A 20,024-nucleotide genomic window follows, 5' to 3' on the forward strand; every position below is an offset into this window, starting at 1 on the left:
CCGAAACAAAGAAGTCATTGAGCATCTCCGCCATTTCCAAGTTCCCTGTTACTGCTTCTCCCTCCTCACTAAGCAGTGGGCCTACCCTGTCCTTGGTCTTCCTCTTGCTTTTAATGTATTTATAAAAGGTCTTCTTGTTTCCCTTTATGCCTGTAGCTAGTTTGATCTCATTTTGTGCCTTTGCCTTTCTAATCTTGCCCCTGCATTCCCGTGTTGCTTGCCTATATTCATCCTTTGTTAGTTGTCCTAGTTTCCATTTTTTATATGACTCCTTTTTTATTTTGAGATCATGCAAGATCTCCTTGTTAAGCCAAGCTGGTCTTTTGCCATATTTTCTATCTTTCCTACACAGCGGAATTGTTCACACTATGGGGAAGCCACAAAATTAGTCCGAGGCAGGCTCCGTTCATGGACACGTACTACCTCGGACTCAGAACCCCAAAAAACACTGGGGGGTAATTAGTTTGAATTACTCTAGGGAGTGGTTATTTCGAGATAGCAGCTCCCTGAGCGTCCACACGACCGCTATTTCAAAATAATGGCCTTGGTAGTGTAGACGTGCTGCTTATTAATTTGACCTAAGGGGGGTTATTTCAAAATAAAACCCTAGAGCAAACTAGGGCCAACAGTAAAAACAATGAGAAGTCCTGTGGCACCTTAGAGACGAACAAATTTATTAGGGCATAAGGTTTGAGGTGTTTAAGTCTCGGCTTGACAAAGCCCTGGCCGGGTTGATTTAGTTGGGATTGGTCCTGCCTAGAGCAGGGGGCTGGACTTGATGACCTTCTGAGGTCTCTTCCAGTTCTATGATTCTATGATTCTATGATAAGGTTTATTAGGGCATCTGTTTATCTTTAAGGTGCCACAGGATTCCTGGTTGTGTTTGCCGAGACAGACTAACACGGCCACCCCTCTGAGACTTTGCACCACCAGTGAAAGCGAACCATTTGCAAGCAGTCCACAGGCTAAAATTTATTTGCACAGACTGTTCAAACAATTGCAAACAGTGAATGTGTTCACAAAAACCAGCCCATCTATGGAAAGCTTGGAAACAGAAAAAAAGGGCTAAATTGGTTAGATATTTAATTACTAATTTGATTAGCCTGAGTACTGATTCGTGGTGCAGGCATAGTATGTTTTTATCCATAGAACATTACGGACACATATAGTCATACATAATTCACATATACATTCTTGCAGACCGACTGGAAGACAATTTGGATCCCGGGAGAAAAAGAAACAAGAAGTTAAGACTGATCGATTCAGCGCATCATTTCACAGGACATTGGTTTCAGCTCGGCCAGTCTGAGTTGTAACAGAGGGAAGAGCAGGTAACACTGAGAGGCATTCCAGAAACAATCGCGAGAAACACATCAGAAAGGAGAAGCGCTCTTTCAGAAAGAAATAACCAGCTATAGATCAGTGACCAGAGCAGAACAAGACGCAATCCCTAGCCGCCTTACACTCGGTTTGATACATGGTAGCGGTGGGCAGGAAAATATTCCCTGTGCGAGTCCATGTTGCTTCCCTAAGATTAATTCCACAAACCCGCCATCTCTCATTCCCACGGGCGTATCCGAGAGGTATCTGTCCTCTCGGAGCCCTCGCGGCAGAGCTCTTTGTCCTTGTGTCCAAAACTGGTGGCCAAAGGCCTATCTAGAATTTGGGGCTACAATTTGTTTGACGTGCCTGCGGCTCCCCCCCCCCCCGACTCGCTCATGACACAAGAAACGTCCGCGGATGCCAGAGCGGGCATTACGCTTGGCGTGATGCACGGAGAAAACCCGTCTTTGGCATGCTCGAGTCCTTTCTGGTTTGACAAGCGGCAGGGGCCGAAGGAGAGATGCTGGACATGGTCACAGGTTGGGGGCATTACTGCCCACGGAACCGGAACCTGGTGCCTCTAAGCTACATCTTCTGAGGACTCAAAGACCACTATGGGTTCTTTATGGCTCCAGCAAGCTGTATTGCTGTCTCCGAGTCAGTGGATTTAGTTACTGTTTGGAAGAAATACTGGCGAGAGTTCAGTCCAGGGAGACCCTGCTCTGGATTTTCCTGGGGGCCCTTTATAGTCCCCAAGGCATCTTAAGGCCCCCTGCTTCCAGAGTCACAGGAGAATGAGATGATTTGAGCCGGGCGCTCATGGTGCAGTGGCGGCGGCTCTGGAAGGCGTCAGTTCTCCGACAGAACAACCCTTCCTGCCTTCGACCGCCCGCGCATTACTGCGGGCGAGGAGCTATTCCGAGCTCAGAGAGGCAGCCGAGTCCACGTCTTCCGTGTCCTGCTCGGGGGGGGACACTGGCTGCCCGCCCTTCACACGCTTCCACTTCATCCGGCGGTTTTGAAACCACACCTTCACCTGGAGGAGAAGAGGAAGGAGTTAGGCCTCGGCTCCCCAGGAGCTCTGTCTCTGCGGGCACCTACGCGGCGTGGTCCTAGCTGCGTTGGTCCCAGGGTATAAGCTGGGTGGGGTCGTAGCCCTGGGCAGTCAGTGCAGCTATGGTGGAGGGAGACAAGCCCTCAGCCCCACCTACAGCCCCGCCCCCTCTGCTAAGGCCCCGCCCCTCACCACGGGGGGGGGGGGCGAGCGTGCCCCAGAGAGGGAGGAGGCCGCGCGGCCTGAGCCTCCTCAGCCCCGGAACACCGGGGAGGGAGGAGGCCAAACGGCTCCAATCTTCCCAGCCCAGAGCACAGGGAGGGCAGGCGCTGGGGGCAGCAACACTCCTCCCCCAGAACACCTCCATTGGGTGTTCTGGGGGTGGGACCAGGCCTGGCGGTTTGGGAAGGCAAAGCCTTCCCCCGCCTAGGATACAGGACGCCTGTGGTCATAGCTTTTATTGGAGCAACGTCCGACAGCGAGAGAGACGCACTGGGGCTCACACAAAGCCCTTCTGAGGAAGACGAAGGCCCGAGGAAGGACTCTGTGCAAGCTCAAAAGTGTGTCTCTCTCCTGGACAGCGGTCGGGCCAGTAAAAGGTGTTATCATAAGAATGGCCAGACTGGGTCAGACCAAAGGTCCATCCAGCCCAGAGTCCTATCTGCCAACAGTGGCCAATGCCAGGTGCACCAGAGGGAGCGAACCCAACAGGTAATGATCAAGCGATCTCTCTCCTGCCATCCATCTCCACCCTCTGACAAACAGAGGCTGGGGACACCATTCCTTACCCAGCCTGGCTAATAGCCATTAATGGACTTAATCTCCATGAATGTATCTAGTTCTCTTTTAAACCCTGTTATTGTCCTGGCCTTCACAACCTCCTCAGGCAAGGAGTTCCACAGATTGACTGTGCGCCGTGTGAAGAAGAACTTCCTTTTATTTGTTTTAAACCTGCTGCCCATTAGGTTTCATTGGTGGTCTCTAGTTCTTATATTATGGGAATAAGTAAATAGCTTTTCCTTATTCACTTTCTCCACAGCAGTCATGATTTTATAGACCTCTATCACATCCCCCCTTAGTCTCTCCTCTTTTCCAAGCTGAAAAGTCCCAGTCTCTTTAATCTCTCCGCATATGGGACCCATTCCAAACCCCTCATCATTTTAGTTGCCCTTCTCTGAACCCCGCCCTCTGTTTCTCTCTGCATGCACCTATCCATTTCCCGCTCATATTTCTCATAGGCCTAGCTGAGCCAGCTACGTACATACCATCCATGACCAGGTGGGCGGTTGTATTTGCTCGGTTCGCGTTCTTATACTGCATGTGATTTCTACTGTCCTGTACTGTTCTGGAGTAACTCTGGGTATGCCTCAGTTTCCCTAGGCACTGCACCGGTGCCTGGATGAGGATGGGACCACTTGCTGAGTGTGTGAGTTTCTGCTGGCTTAGGATACAGGGAGGGGGCCCAGGGCCTTGGCTCTGGGCCCCCTTTTCCCTAAGATGGATGGTACTGACGGCTTCTGGTTCCTGTGCTAACCAGTTTGTATCCCTGTGAACTAAGAAGCCTCCAGTTTCCCCACTGGCTGAGGGTGACATCTGGCTGCGGAAGAGGGTGCCGGGCCTGGTGATTCTCCCCCCCCCCCCCCAATGACACCATGTATTTCCCTTTCTTTACTTGGTTAATTCCTTTATTGCCCACGGGCAGTCGGTGAAGGCAGGGTTGGGGGAAGCAAGCCCCATCTCCAGTTCCGCCCCTTCTGCTAGGCCCCGCCCCTTCCCCCGCCACCGGGAGGTGGGGCAGCGTGCTCCCTTCCAACCACAGGGAAGGGAGGGGAGTCGGCGCGCACTCACAGCAGCCTCTCCCGCCTTGGTGGGAGGTGCACAGCACCGTGAAGCCTAGCCGAGTCCAGCCCGCTCTCTGGAACACCAGGGGAGGGAGGAGGCTGGGCCGGGCCGGGCCGGGCCAGGCTGCACGTCACTGCACGTACTGCCTCCTGCTCCCTCCAGTGCTCTGGGGCTGAAGGGGCTGGACCGGGCAGCATGGAGCACCAGGGAGGGAGGAGCCAGGGCGTGCTGTGCCGTACGGCCTGGCCTGGCCCAGCCTCTCCAGCCCTGGAGTATCCCCAGTCCCGGAGCACCCGGAAGGCAAGCGCCGAGGGCAGCAACATCTGCCCCCAGAACGCCTACAGCAGGCGCTGTGGGGGCAGAGCATGGACGGTGCTATGCCTGGCAGTTTGGGATGGCGCCTTCCATCCCCCACGCCCATGTTATTAGCCAGGCCTTGATAGGAGAACCTTCCTAAGAGCAGACCAGGAAGCGGAGCATAGTGACTCTCAGAAAGTCCTCTCTCCCCTCACTTCTCTCCTCCCTCCTTCGTTCCCACCATCCCCTTGGCCTGAAAGAAGAGCTCATCAGACAAGACTCTGATATCCCCTTGTTTCATCTGGCACAGCGCTTGTGGGCCTCGAAGGCTTAGCTCAGTCCTGATTATCAGGCCCTAGGAGGTGCCATGCCACCCAGCCTCTCCGCTTTTTGGTTTGTGGGAATGAATGGGACCAGTGATCGGAAAGCACCCAATCACTAGCCATTCAGAAATGGTTTTTGCCGCTTAAAACTGCTTTGATCCATGTATCTTTTTAACCAAACACCAGAAACCAGCCTTTTGATTATCTCCAGGTTAAAATGCACGTGTTGGATTTGCGACCCACGTTTTTTTTTTCAAGTTGTGTACAAATATTTGCATGTTTGCCAATGTAGAAACAGGTGCAGTGTGACGATATAGTGCCTTTACCCTGCACTCCTCGCAGGGATAGCCCCAGTGGGGAGGGACAGCTGGAAAGGCAGCTATTCCAGAGGTACCTGTCTCTCAGTGAGGTCCAGATTCACAGCGATCTCGTATCTCCGGAGCCTTGTCAAGTAATTGTGGTGAGCAAATTCCGCTTCTAACTCCCGCAGCTGCTCCTTGGTGAAAGCCGTCCTCTCCTTCCGGGCTTTGCTGCCGGCTTCAGGCTTGCTGCCGGAGTCCTGGGTTTCTAAGAGGCAAAGGTACTTTTTGGGTCAGTTGCCAACACAGCGTCTACCTCAGAGCGTCTTGGTTTAGGTCCCCAGTGAAGGTCAGTTTCATGGCCCGGTTCCATTCCCCTCCCCCTTGCAGCATCTGTCAAGCGGTGTGAAACTAGTGTCAGTCCCAGGCTATGTCTACACTGCCAAATTCTTGTGCAAGAATTTTTTATGGAAGAGATCTTCTGCAAAAATTTCTTGCGCAACAGCGCATCCACACTACCATGTGCCTTTGTGCAAGAGATGTGCTTTTGCGCAAGAGCATCCATGGCAGTGTGGCCGCTCTTTTGCAGAAGAAAGCTCTGATGGCCATTTGAACCACAGGGGTTTCTTGCGCAAGAAACCCCTGTTGCCTGTCTACACTGGCCTCTTGTGCAAGAGCTCTTGTGCAAAAAGGTTTATTCCTTTAGAAAGAGGAATAACTCTTGTGCAAAAAGCCCTGTGTTCTAACGATTTACTGTACTTTTTCTTGCACAAGGACACGCTTGTAGTGTGGACGCGCCGCAAGTTTTTGTCAAAAACAACTGTTTGTGTGCAAAAACTCTGCAGTGTAACATAGCCCCAGGCAGAGCACTGTTGGGAAGTTGGGTGCATTGGCTGAGGGTTGGGAGCACCGGGCTGGACAGCACAGGCTGGGGGACAGGACTGGGGGGCATTGGCAGAGCTGAGTGGAAGAAGCTGGCAAATCCCTTGGCTGCACCATGTCTAACTAGTGCCAGGAAACCTTCCCTTTCACTGTTTTTTTTTCAATATGCACTCATAATCACCTACCTAGGCTGCTGTTGCCCCATCTCCACCCCCATGCTTTCAATAGGCAGTGACTAGGAATGTAAAAGAGTCGCCGATTTGTCAATTTTTCTGTGCAGTGCCCAAAGGCAAAGGCCACACCCCTTCAGATGGGAGCTAGTTGTATAAGTCCGAGCACTGAGACGGGAGCTGACTGGGTTCAGTGGAAGCGAAGGAGGTTTTGTAGCCGGCAGGGTGTTTTGTCTGGTTGTAAGGGGTCAGTGGTTTTTTTTTAAATCTATAATTGTTTAATGATGCCATTTTCCCATTGTATTTCCATCGCTGCTTGGAATGAACAACTCCACACATTAAGGAGCATCTGGTTACTTTGGGGGGAAGACCAAAATGCTGGTCATGTTGGAAGGATGAAGAGGAGGGGAAGGGGATGGAGAGGGGTGGGGCTCAGGGCAGGAGGTGGGGACAGCCAATGGCTGCTCCCCATGGTGAACCCAGGACAGTGGGGGCCATGCAGCATGCCTGCCAGCGTCTCCCGGGTCTGGTCCAGGACAGAGGGGGCTGTACAGTCCTCTCACCAGTTGCTCGCCAGGGCAGCAGGGGCCACATGAGCTGACTGGTGAATGCTCCCTGGAGCTGGGGCGCTTGCTGCCCTCTGTGGTCATTCTGGGGTATAGGCAAGGCTCGACAGTTACGGCAATCTACTCGCCCGTGGTGAGTAGATTTTAGCCCGGCACGGCACCATAGTGCAATCAGCGCATGTGCAGCATGGTCTGCGCATGCACAGCGTGCCAAACCGTGCAGCTGGCAAGCGGGGCTTGCTGCTGCTTGTCAAGCCCTGGGTATGTGTCCCCTGTGCATGCTGCCCCCTGTGGTCATTTGGGAGTATAACTGTCCCTGCTATCACACCCCTCCCATTCCATTTGCTGAGAAACAATCCCATTCCACGCATAGCCCAAACACACAGTCCTGGCACAACCAAACCCTGACCTTGCTGTAAGTTATGATAAGAGGATGCTGCCTACAAATTTACAAATAATAGACACAATGGATGTATAATGCAACAGCATTTGCCAAATACTTCATTTGTTTGTCAAAGGAAACCAACTGGAATAAGCAAAGAGGTTTACATTTAGGTTTCGTAATGTGTTCGCTCTTACGACTGCCCATCAGAAATGGAGAAATGTTACACACCTCCCATTCACAATGATTTCTGCCAGGAACTGCCGGTATTAACTGGCGAAATCGTCTTGGCTACCTTTCCAAACAACGGTTTTCATTTGTAATGATCAGTTCATTGTAGTTTGACCTTTAACCTGCCTCCCAACCAAATAACAAAGTAAGGGGGAAAATCACCCCCTTAATATTCCATCCAACAAACACCAGTGCAGAAGGATCCTTCATTTTGGCAAGTCCCTGAGTAAACAAACCAGTCTGACATCATTCTCAATGGCCAAGTTTGGGGGTTGCTGGAACAACAGGAGAAGGCAAGTTTTATAGCTGAGGATCCCTGCTGAGAGCAGCTGGCCACTAGCTCCTGAGAGTTTCCAGCTCAGGGGATTCCCAACAGCTGTTTGCTCTCTAGGGGTAGCAGCAGGAAGCCTGCAATCTCTACAGTGGCTCAGACCCAGTCATGCTAGGCTGTAGGGACTGACTTCAGTTACACAGTTGCATCTGGAAGCAAATTAGTAGCCAGCGGAGTCTAATAAGCAATCAGAGAGCAGCATTCTGCACTAGCTGCTGTTTCCCCATTTGCTTCAGGTGGGTGCATCTTTTCTAAAGGTGATTTCACTGTTTTTTGTTTGTTTTTTGGTGAAGAAACAATTTCAGTCGGTTTTGATTATTTTAACTCCTGCCCTCGGGCTGATTATCTTGGAGAATGGAATAGGTGGAGTCACTTGGAGCTTGTGGCACTGGCCATGTGCCGCCCAGAGCTGCTAAAGGGACTGGCTGCTGCATTGTGATTGCGGGTTTTGTGCCTTTCCAAAAGGGGAAACTGGCTCTAATTTGCTTAGACGTTTTGGCCATAGGATGTGGAAAATGCAGACTGCACATGAAATATTACGAGTTCTTGCTTTAGAAAGGATTTCCCCCCCCCCTCTGGCACAAACCATAAAAAGAGCCCAACCCAGAAAGTCCTCTGGCACCACTGGGTAAGCAATGGGTGGCATTTATCGCAAACTGAACATTTTCACACCTCTGCCCTCTCCCCCTGGCTCTCACATCTCTGCCAGACTCACATATGAGCTTCATCAAACAAGTTTTCTCCAAGGGGTCTGTCGTGCATCAAAGACATGTGGGAACCAAAAAGTGCTTCTGACTTTGTGCCATCTGATTTCCAAGACAAGATCTGCACCAGCCTTCACGCACGGAGTTAGGGATGTTAAATATCGGTGAATTGAATAGTCAAGTAACCTCATGAATTCTTATTGGTTAGTCAACTATTCTACAGTTCCCAGGGGAGGGGTCAGCAGCCAGCACACTCCAACCTCACTCCTGTGGAGCCCTCTGCCACTCTGTGCGGCTGCCTCTGTATCAGAGGCAGCAGTGCAGGGTGCCAGGCAGGAGCTTGTCTGCAAGGGGATCAAGTTTAAAAACCAGCTCCCCTCACAAACCAGCTGCCTGTCACCCTGTGCTGCTGCCTCTGATACAGAGGCAGCAACACGGGGTGGCAGCAGCACCTGTCTGGAGGAGGGGGGGTTCTGAGCTCCCGGACACGGCATGAGCCAGAACTGAGCTGGGCTGCTGGCCAACTTGCTAAAAATTTACTGGCTGGTAGGTGGGGGGGAGGGAAATGCGTGTTGTCTATAGTATTAACCAAAAAGTTTTGGCTTCTCGGTTAATCAGCTAATTGACTCCACTATTGCATCCCTAAGACAGGGACAGAGAGGGGCGGAGATGATTCGTTATGAATAAAAGGCTAATGGGCTGGTTTTTAAACTGGATCCCCTTGCAGACCACGCTAACCATCATTCCGACAGCAGTTGGCTGTTTAGTTTGATTTAGCATAATTGCAGCTGGCATCATTGAGAACCCAGATTAATGACTAAAGTAAAAATTTGGATGTAAATGCACATCCCAAGCCTGTACAAGGCTGGGGCAGTTAAGTGTGCCACCTGGTGGCGTTTGATGTTTTCCTCCTGCCGGAACTGAACTTGTATGGACAGTTTACTGCCTGCAGGAAAAGGCAGTTACATTCAGCTGGTCAATGTTATAGGGCCAAAGAAAGAGATGCAGGAAAAGATCACTATGGAAGGTGAAAGAAAAGTCATTCCCCTCCCCCTTCCTTTCTGCAGGTTCAGGTCAGAACTATTCGGATAAGTGCACTGAAATTTGGAACGGAGACTCACAAACGTATCACACAAGATCTCACACAGAGATTTCCGCAGCTTCAGCATTTGCAGAGCAGGGTGGATCCTTGGGATAGATTTGCTGTTTGTATGGCACCCTCAGCCTTTAAAAACAGCTGAAACAAATACGACACCTGCCCCCAAAGCCCTGCAATCAAAAGGTGCTCAGGAGTCAGGGGAGCAGGTTGGGAGGAATGGGGCTGTATCTTACCTCCACCCCACCTCCTGCTGCCCCCATGGAGTTATAGTTGTCTCTGGCCCTTTTCTGCCCCCCTCTGGTCATTATACAGCATAACTATCCTTGCAAGCAGAACCCACTCTTTCCGTGTTATGAGAAACAATCACATCCCATGTCCTGGTACAACCAAACCCTTAACTCGCTGTAAGTTATGATAAGAGGAAGCTATATACCAAATGTGGTGGTCCTAGTTCTTATTGTTTAGGAGGCATTCTTGAACAGACAGATGGACAGACTTGCTTGTTCACATACAAACTCTCTCACATACACAGTAGATTAATACGCTGAAAAAATGGACTGTATTAAGTGAAAAGTTCATTGCACTGTCTCTGAGTGCTGTATCGTCCTCTCAGCAAACACAGGTTGCTGACTGCTCTTTCTTCTCATGCATGTCTGGTACCTCTAATATGTTTACAAATCAGTCAAAATTGCAGCACATTCCCCCCAGAACATTTGGATCTTCACCTCTCTGTGTGGTCCCATCTTCACTTATCACAGATGTGGAAGCGAAACACCTGTCTCTAATTTGCTAGCCTTTCCCCTGCCCATGCTCTTGGGATTTTTATTTACATCTCAGGTTGTGACTAATTCTGACCTCAGCCCCTGCTAACAGGCGTGTTAGAACCTACATGCTGTTGAGGGCACCGTGGAGTGACTGCCAATGCAGATCAAGCATGCAAAATGCTCTGTGTTTCTCCGTAATCAGCGGTACGACCAGTAAAAGCTCCCATGAGAGAGTCTGTTGGAAATCTGAGGGTGGATTGTAAATAGGGTTAAGGTTTTACTCAGGCAGAAGTCTAAGGCGTTGTGTGTTCTTTGAAAGGTAAAAGAAAGTATCAGAGAACCGGGTCACAGATGTATTTGATCTTCTTCTAGGTATCCTGCATCAGACATGTTCTTATTTGCTATTTGTATTGCCTATAGAAGCCCCAACCAAGATCTGAGACCGATTATGATCCATGCGGCATGTGCCCATTGCAAGAGTCCAGAAAGTTTACATGCTAATAGAAAAGGGATGGGGGGAAGACACAGGCACAGAGCAAAGACGTGACTTCCCCCAGTCAGCTATAGAAGGCAGAATAGTTCCAGAGATTTGTGAGTCCCTATCTAGAATACTGAAGCTTCAGGGGGTAGGCAAGTTAGTCTGTATAGGATAAACTTAAAAAACAACAAATGGTCTGATAGTACTCTATAGACTTACAAAACATGTAGATGGTATCATGAGCTTTCGTGGGCACAGCCCACTTATATAGTTCATTATACCAAATGGCTTCTCAGTTCATTATACAGATGTTAATTACCAGTTTGTTAAAGGGACAGCTGGGCAAGTCGCATATTTTTAGGCAGATTTCCTTACCTGTGTTATTGCATTAGTGAGATGAGAATAGAATTTACTTCTCACTGTTCCTTTACTCGGCACACTTCATTGACTATGAAAAGGAGGCACAGGCTGGTTGGCTAGTTTCATTTATTCCTAACTACTTTCACTTTCTGGTTTGAATGCACCCGCACAATGGTGTAAGTTTGAAGCGGCAGCCACTGCAGGCGGGGTGCTGACGTCCAAATTTAAGACTCTTTTAATTGGGTCTGCGGACTATTTTAATTGATCCTCAGAATTATAAATCCTTCTGTTTTGCATCTAAATTGATCTGACACTGTCCGTGGGGAATTTTATAACGTATTAGGGGAGTTTCCAGGATAAAAGGCACCATATGAACATATGATTTTGTAAATGAATCCTTACACACTGTAATCAGATCTCAGATCTGCTACACCTCCGCTTACATTCTGCATGTTTCCATGTATAGGTTGAATAAGAACATAAGAAAGGCCATACTGAGTCAGACCAGTGGTCCATCCAGCCCAGTATCCCTCTGCCAGCAGTGGCCAATGCCAGATGCCCCAGAGGGAGAGAACACAATAGGTAATGCTCACGTGATCCCTGCTCTGTCACCCACTTCCAGAGAAACAGAGGCTGGGGACCCCATTTCTAGCCACCCTGGCTAATAGCCATTGATGGACGTAACCTCTATGAATCTATCTAGCTCTTTTTTGAACCCTGTTAAAGTCCTAGCCTTCACCACATCCTCTGGCAAGGAGTTCCACAGGTTAACTGTGCACTGAGTGAAGAAAAACTTATTTTTGTTTGTTTTAAACCTGCTGCCTATTAATTTCATTTGGTGATCTCCCCTAGTTCTTATATTGTGGGAATAAGTAAATAACTTTTCCTTATTCACTTTTTCCACACCTGTCATGATTTTATAGCCCTCTATCATATCCACCCCCCCCCCCCTTTGTCTCCGCTTTTCTAAGCTGAAAAGTCCCAGTCTTTTTAATCTCTCTTCATATGGGACCCGTTTCAAATCCCTCATCAGTTTTTTTTCTCTTTTCTGAACTTTTTCTAATGCCAATATATCGTTTTTGAGATGCCACTGGACCAGAGAGGTCCGGACTAGAGAGGTTCAACCTGTATATAAAGGTAATAGACCAAATTCTGTTCTCAGTTACTTCTATGCAACTCCCCCAAATTCAACAGCATTTATCAGTGGCTCCTCCAGCGATAAACATTTTGTCATTGCTGATGAACAGAAGAACAAAATGTGACTTTCTGTTTCCTATGTTCAAGTGTTCCAGCTACACGGTTTTCTAGTTTGTTGAGTGGCAAAAACACTGAAATATCTAAACTGTCCATCAGGAGGTGCTGGGTTTCTGCCAGGAGTCTGCGTTTTATTTGTAAATGTTTGTGGAGAGACCTGACATGTCTTCTGGTGCTGCTGTCATCTGGAAAATGCTTCACACCGAAAGGCTAAAATGAGATGACAGAAGGTCTGTTCAAAGCTTGCTCGGGGTCTCCTATATGTCCCACCCCCCATCAGTGCCTGCATGGGTTTATTAGTGACTCCGACTCTCGGGCCATTTGGTGTTTTGTTGTAGAACTTAAGTGCCTGGGGCATTGTTTGTTTACTTGGTCACTGTCATTTCATCACATGGAGAATGTAGAATATCATACGTTAAACATCATTATAAAACTCCTTGGCTTTTGTAACTGCAAGGTCTCATGTTAGAGGCGTTTTAGTAGGAAATGGGGGTAACTGTACAGTATTGACAATCTGGAGAAATCTATAAAGACAATCATTGAAAATAAATAGTAGTCCTGTGGCACCTTGGGGTACGTCTACAATGCACAGCTATTTCAGAATACCGGAGATATCCCGAAATAGCTACCCCGTGTCTTCACAAGCTGCCCATTATTTCAAAATATTTTTCTAAATGCGCTATTTCGGCATCCCAGTAACCCTCGTTCCACAAGGGTTAAGGGATGTCTCGAAATAGCGCAATTTTTCGAAATTTGGCGCTGTGCAGATGTACCAAATTTCGAAATAGCCTATTTTGGAATTCAATCAAAATAAGATACGTCATTTGCGTAGCGCAAATGACATATCTTATTTCGAGTTTACGGTGCTGTGTAGATGCAGCCTTGGAGACTAACAAAAATATATACGTAGCATCGTGAGCTTTGGTGAGCAAAACTCAAGACTCTGCCCATCTCAGGAAGTGGGTTTTGCCCAAGAAAACTCACGATTCTCTCTCTCAGTAAAAATTCATATTTCTGTGACTTCTGCGGCCTGTACTAGGCATTTTTATAAATATATTGAAATATTGCAACACTTTGATGAGGAATTTAAGGATTAAGGAGAATGGCCAATCTTTCTTTTACACTGGCAGGACACCGTGGGCATGTCTACACAGCAGGGCTAAAGCCAAAAAAAAGCTACACAAATTGTGCAGCTTAAGTCGAATAGCTTATTTCGACTTTTGGCGCTGTCTACACAGCAGGAAGTCCGAGGAAGAGCACGCTTCCTTTGACTTACTCTAACTCCTGTAACCCTCATTTCACGAGGAGTAAGAGAAGAACTCCTCCAGCTCAACATTATTTTGACATTATGTTGAAATAACTGCTTGCTGTGTAGACGCAGACTATATTATATCAGAATAATACCAGTTTTAACTGCTGTGTAGACTTACCCTGTACATCTCCCTCTTTTAATCACTGAAGCATCCTTGTTTTGGACTTTTTGGGAATATTACATTAGCAAAGGGATCCAATCCCTTGGCTGAATATGGACCAAGAAAACATTACAGGATTTGGCACCAAAACAGGTAACTGAAAAGCAGTGGCTGTGCTGACGTGCACCAAAGACAGCCCCGTACGGCATGGTGCTGTATAACAGAGAATTATCTGGCAGCATGTGGGAGGGGTTTGCTTTTTCACTGAGTGAACAACTTCTGAAGAGACACTTGGATTTTGCTCAAGCAAACTGGAGTCTATTGCCAGGAGGAGGGAGAGGAAGCCCGTCCTGCTCCAGCTGCATTTCAAGGACCTGCCGTTCGATTTCAGGAAATTGGAAGGTTGAATGCGATAGGCCTCTCTCCCTGCTTGTTTTATTGTGTTTTATGTAGAGAGGAGGGAAGGTGTGTGTGTGGGGGGGAGCGGGGAGTGGTGCTATTTAACTTGATCTGCTACTGGATCAGCACAGACATGAATGCAAAGAAAGCTGTCATGGGATCACCTTTGGGACACCACAGGGTGTTAAACTGGAGGAGGAGGAATAATGAAACCAGCTGGCCAGAAGGTAGAGAATTGTCGTCATGTGTAGGGATGTTGGCAACAGCTCCTCGCTCATGACAGGCAACTGGGTGGGCAAGACGCAGGAGGAGATGGTGTCAAGCTTGCTCAGAGCAGTAAGAGGGTGAAGGGTGTCTGGGGTTATTTGTCACAAATTCCTACATTGGGTTCTGCATAGGAATCCCATTAAACTATTAAAGATAAAGAGATCCATGATAGAATCATAGACTCACAGAACACTGGAACCGGAAGGAACCTTGAGAGGTCATCAATGCCAGTCTCCCACCCTCACGGCAGGACCATACACGGTCTAGATCAGTGTTTCTCAACCAGTGGTAGGAGTACTGTCAGGGGTACCCGAGAGACGTCTGGGGGGGATGTCAATACAACTGAAATTTGGAGAAAACTCAATTTTTGTTTTAAGTTTTACAGTTGTATTATTTTTGTACTTTTTACACCCCAAAGTTTCATCACCCGTCCAGCTATGATTAAGTTGTTTAAACAAATGTGTTGCAATGGTAGAAAAAAAATTGTGTCTGAAAACTATAGGTACTGGGGTTACTTTTTTTTTAAAGGGGTACTTCATAAAAAAAAAAGATTGAGAAATACTCCTCTAGATCCTCCCTGATTGGTGTGTAACTAACCTGCTCTTAAATAGCTCCAGTGATAGAGATTCCACAACCTCCCTAGGCAATTTGTTCCAGTGCTTCACCACCCTGACAGGAAGTTTTTCTTAATGTCCAACTTAAAACTCCCTTGCTGCAATTTCATAGAATCCTAGGGCTGGCAGAGACCTCAGGAGTCATTGAGTCCAGTCCCCTGCCCAAGGCAGGACCAACCCAACTCAATCAACCCAGCCAGGGCTTTGTCAAGCTGGGACTTAAAAACCTCTAGGGATACAGATTCCACCCCCTCTCTCTAGGGAACCCCTCCCAGTGCTTCCCCACCCTTTAACTTAAGCCCATTGCTTCTTATCCTATCATCAGAGGTCAAGGAGAACAGTTTTTCTCCTTCCTCCTTGTAACACTCTTTTAGGTATTTGAAAGCTGCTATCCTGTCCCCTCTCAGTCTTCTGTTTTCCAAACTAAATAAGCCCAGTTCTTTCAATCTTCCCGTATAGGCCATGTTTTCTAGATCTGTAATCGTTTGTGTGGCTCTTCTCTGGACCATCTCCAATTTCATTAATTGAAATGTAGTGAGATGTCCCAGCTACCCTTAAACCCACGCATTCTTTTTTTAAATGGCCTGCAATATTGTTGTTCTGTTCTGGAAAAAAACATTATATATTATGTGTATGGCATTTTGTTGCCTGAAAATCCTTGAGGGGTTTGGAGGGCCACAAATTCCCTCAAAAGCTGGGTTTCCAGGAATGATAAATATCTAAGGGAGTCAAAGAGGTTTGGATTATTGTCTGTTTCAGATACACGCAGGCTTTGTCTCCACTGCCGGCTTTTGCAGGCAGAGAGTATGCAAATGAAGCACTGATCAGCATTTTGTAACGCTTCATTTGCATAATCTAGTCGAGCAGTTTTTGCGCAAGGGGTTTTTGCACAAAAACAAGCAAAGTGCTCAAATAGATTATGCAAATGAAGCATGACAAAATGTTAATCAGTGCTTCATTTGCATACCCTTTGCCGGCAAAAGCTGGCAGTGTAGACATAGCCACTGACTGGGGCTAACAATGGCATTGACAGAACAAGAAAGAAAGAAGATGGCCAGGGAGTTACAGCATTGGGCAGACCGTCCGGAGATCTGGCTTGAAAGTCTGGCTCTGCCCAAGCAGCCCATGTAGCCTTGGGCAAGTTATTTAACCTCTCTGTCCCTCAGTTCCCAGTCTGCAAATTGAGGATGACATTTTCCTATTTCCCAAGGGTGCTGGCGAATAAATCCATCAAGGTTAGGGGTGGGCACAAATGAGGGAGACTCCTCCTAAATACGTAACTCAATAGCTTCTTTGGGAGAAACTTCCAGCCCCTCCATGTATTTCACACCGACAAGCAGCCAAGGGTCCTTGAGGTCCCTGAAAACTAGGAGGCGGAAAGTGTTCATTTTGCAAGTGAAAGCCATCTGCTTTCTTTTCCCGGCTGTGTCGAATCGCGGGCAAGGTGCTCATTTCAACTCCACCCCTGGTTTGGGTTGGGATTGAAAGGACCCACCGTGCAGCCAAAATGACCCGGAGGTGAGATGTGTCTCAAAGGGGAGGAGGCATCGTTGATGGCAGGCAGCTGAAAACCACCGATGGTTGGCGGCATTTAACCCGCACTGCACTACAACGTGGCTTCCTGCGGTGGGCAGCTGCAGATAGCACCGGGCGTGGCCTAGACTCTGCATTTGCAATGCAGGTGGCGGGATAGGTCCATGCTATTCTGCTCTCAGGACACTGTAAAATGAGTTACATCATTTTCCAGGGAGAGTCTCAGCACCTAGCAATAGAGATCCTACCTGAGGTGTATTTAGAGGGCAGAATGAGTGTCCTTGGGGCTAGCCCTTGGGATAGGCTTGTGGCAGAAGCATGCCTTTAGCAATCCAGCAACCGTGATGCCTCCTCCTTTATGAGTCAGGGTGGGCGATCTGTGATTGCTCCCCAGTGACGTTTGTGTTCCCTTGCAGGGTCTGGTTCCTTTTAGTGACAATCATAGAACTGAAAGAGACCTCAGGAGGTCATCAAGTCCAGCCACCTGCCCAAGGCAGGACCAACCCCAACTCAATCATCCCAGCCAGGGCTTTGGCAAGCCGAGACTTAAAAACTTCTAGCTATGGAGATTCCACCCCCTCCCTAGGGAACCCATCCCAGGGCTTCCCCACCTTCCTAGGGAAATAGTTTTTCCTAATATCCAGCCTAGACCTTCCACACTGTAACTTGCCCCTAACCCACTCGACACCTGTTTGGCTTTTTCCCTGTTTCCAACACACTCCCACAGGCAGCCTGTTTTGTGACATGCCCCCCCCCCCCCATCATTTGACAAATGGAGACACGCAATGTGTCTGCATGGCTGCCGTCCCACCACATCGGCCGCCACCTGAGTCTGGCTGACACTTACAGAAAGGGAGCCATAGGGGAAAGTAGCTAGTTCAGGCCCACGACATGGAAAAGCAAACAGAAATGCCAGGGCAAACACAGCAAGCATTCTAGGTCAGTACTTCTGTGCTGCCGGCTAGACTTTTCTCGAGGCAAGAACTCTAACATGTTTCCTTCCCAAATCTCTGCCGCCGAATCTTACAGATGTGCTGCTGCTGCACACTTTGTGACCCCCCCTCCCACCTCCCTGGGAACATGCCACCTACCTGAGGTTTCCTTTTTCCGTTTGGAGGACTTTTTCTCCGTTTCATTTGTCGTGGTTCCTGTGACTCCATAATCTTCATTCACACCCCCTGCAGCAGCCACTAGGTTTGGGCTGCCGCTTTCTAGCTCCCGTGCACCCAAAGCCACACCGGGATTTAGCCGCTTCCTGGCCTCAGACGCTGCAAAGTGCCAGTCCGAATGCTGGAAGGAAGGGTGCTCGGCGAACATGCGCTCCTCTCGGGGGAAGCTGTGAGGGGCAGTGGCCAGGCAAGAGGCTGAGAAATCGGAATACACCGCAAAGTCGGGTTTTTGATGGAATGAGAATGGTGCTTGTGAGTAATGATGCGCCCCTGCTCCCGGGCTGATGTCCGAATGGGCATTCCGCAGACACCCCCACAGTGGGGGAGTGGGACAGGGGCTTCGCATGCAGCTGCTCCCGGAAGGATTCATTTGCTGCCTCTATGCCGCCCGAGCTGCAAGATTTGCACCTGAATCTGGCGCAGGCTTCAAGGATGCAAACTGGGTTTACAAAAAAAATACAGGTCCAAACTTCTATGGAAAACCACAATTGGATCTCCCACACCGCCTTCCCTAAAAAGTGGATTTTGTCCTATGGCAAATTTGTTTGTTTGGAAGCCCTGCGAAACTTCCACATAGTCCCAGCTGGAAAACACCAACCAGATCTCTGCCGCGATTGGCCTGAATGGTTTCCCAAGGCCTGCAGCTGCTTCCCTGAGAAATGCTGGGCCAGGGCGAAACACTTTTTAAATACGGTGCTGGGGAGCGAGTGACAAGTTTGTGAAGTGAAATGTGAGAGAGGGGAAGGAGGAGCAAACTTGCATCCACTCGGCCCCTCCAACCAAAGCAAAGCGGGCAACTATTAATCATCCGAAACCTTATACGCACGTCTAATGGGATTTGCAGATGGAGACTTTTAAAGAAACATTGTCTGTATTTTTTTTTATAAAGGGAGAGAGCAGCACACAAAAAAGGCTTTAATGTTTCCCTGCACCACTATGAAGTTATTTTTATTGCTCTGTTAACAAAATTCCCCGAGTCTTGGATTTGGAAAAAGCCCTAAACCAGATCCAGAATTCAACAGATGTCAAATTCCAGGGACTAAAACAAGGGAGGGAAAGCAAGAGAGAACTTCACTGATTGCATTTGATTTAAGGGCCGATCGTAAGATAAAAACAAAGTCAACCTGAGATTGTTCTCCAGGGTTTTGCAGATGACTTGTGTCAACGTTGTGCAAAGAGGGACTTGCGGCTCACAGCATAGAATCACCCCCTCGGGTGTCCCCCTTTCCAGCGGATTGTCCAAATGCCACTTTCCTCCAAAGACGTCTCTGGTTTTCGTGCCAATGGGAGACACATTTTTCATTTTTGGTGTTGAAAGTTTTTATAGGTTTTGTGAACAGAAAACAGATCTCCAGACCTTACAGTCGTCACAGTTGAAAGGATATTAGCAGGGAATCTGCTCTCCATCTCTTTCCCAAAGAGTATGAGGTGGCAGAGAAGGTTTAGGATGTGTCTTTCTGGACTATTACCAGGGAGGGGAGGGATAGCTCAGTGGTTTGAGCATTGGTCTGCTAAACCCAGTGTTGTGGGTTCAATCCTTGTGGAGGCGATTTGGGGCAAAAAATGTGACTTGTCTTGTTCTTGTTATGTATAGAATAGTTCCCTCATCCTCTCATGGGTTTCCCAGGGCCTTGCTAGATGGTTAGTCTAAAATAGCGATGGGCAACCATGTGTGCCCCTTCTCTGCTCCCCTCCCCCATACTGCTCTCATGCATGGGGACCCTTGGAGCCCCCTGATTGACGCCATGTCCCTGCTCTTCCCCCTCCCTCCTAGCATTTGAACAGCTGATTCACAGCATTCCAGCTCGGGGGAGGAGGGTGCAGAGTGTCAATCAGTGGATTCATAGCAGCACGAAAGTGCTGGGAAGCAAGGGGAGGAGTGAGAAGGGCAGGACTCCTGTGCTCCTGCGGGCGGGCGGGAGGAGAGTAGACCAGGAGGTCCACAAGCCACAGGTAAAGCCCCAGCAGGCCACCTATGGGCCGCAGGTTGCCCACCTCTGGTCTAAAATGTTAGTGACTTGTGACTTGCAGAAAGAAATAACATTTATCAGGTGCTTGGTCTCAGAAGGGATGTTATAGAAGGGACGTTATAGAACAGTGGCAGCATTCTGTTGCCTTGGGCATGTCACTCAGTAAAGGACAAGGCACGTTACATGACATTATCTAGGCTGTGGCATGTCTTCCACCTTCCTGAGAGATCACCAAATGCTGGATTCCTTTGGGAACCCCACCACTGGTGAATGTGACCTGGAGAGCCTAGCTCCAGTGGCA

At 48.6% G+C, this 20,024-nt stretch overlaps 1 protein-coding gene across 1 annotated transcript; it reads right to left on the bottom strand.

Annotated features, from left to right (window-relative positions):
* Positions 1-957: 957 nt before the first annotated feature.
* On the bottom strand, positions 958-18,456 carry MEOX1 (mesenchyme homeobox 1). The gene is made up of 3 exons (XM_006125782.5): positions 17,676-18,456; positions 5,234-5,406; positions 958-2,359 (listed from the first exon to the last, which is right to left on the bottom strand). The coding sequence occupies exons 1-3, from the start codon at positions 18,121-18,123 to the stop codon at positions 2,237-2,239; spliced, it is 744 nt and encodes a 247-aa protein (XP_006125844.3). The 5' UTR covers positions 18,124-18,456; the 3' UTR covers positions 958-2,236.
* Positions 18,457-20,024: the final 1,568 nt, after the last annotated feature.

Source organism: Pelodiscus sinensis, chromosome 29 (genome assembly GCF_052426305.1).
Source record: "Pelodiscus sinensis isolate ZL-2025 chromosome 29, ASM5242630v1, whole genome shotgun sequence".
NCBI lineage: Eukaryota > Metazoa > Chordata > Testudines > Trionychidae > Pelodiscus > Pelodiscus sinensis.

Excerpts from the sequence above, each read along its gene's own strand:
- MEOX1 (XM_006125782.5), bottom strand. The coding sequence starts at position 18,123 with ATGAATCCTTCCGGGAGCAGCTGCATGCGAAGCCCCTGTCCCACTCCC. Across the intron at positions 5,407-17,675 it reads ACGGAAAAAGGAAACCTCAG|AAACCCAGGACTCCGGCAGC; the intron begins GTAGGTGGCATG and ends TTTGCCTCTTAG. Across the intron at positions 2,360-5,233 it reads TGGACCTCACTGAGAGACAG|GTGAAGGTGTGGTTTCAAAA; the intron begins GTACCTCTGGAA and ends CTTCTCCTCCAG.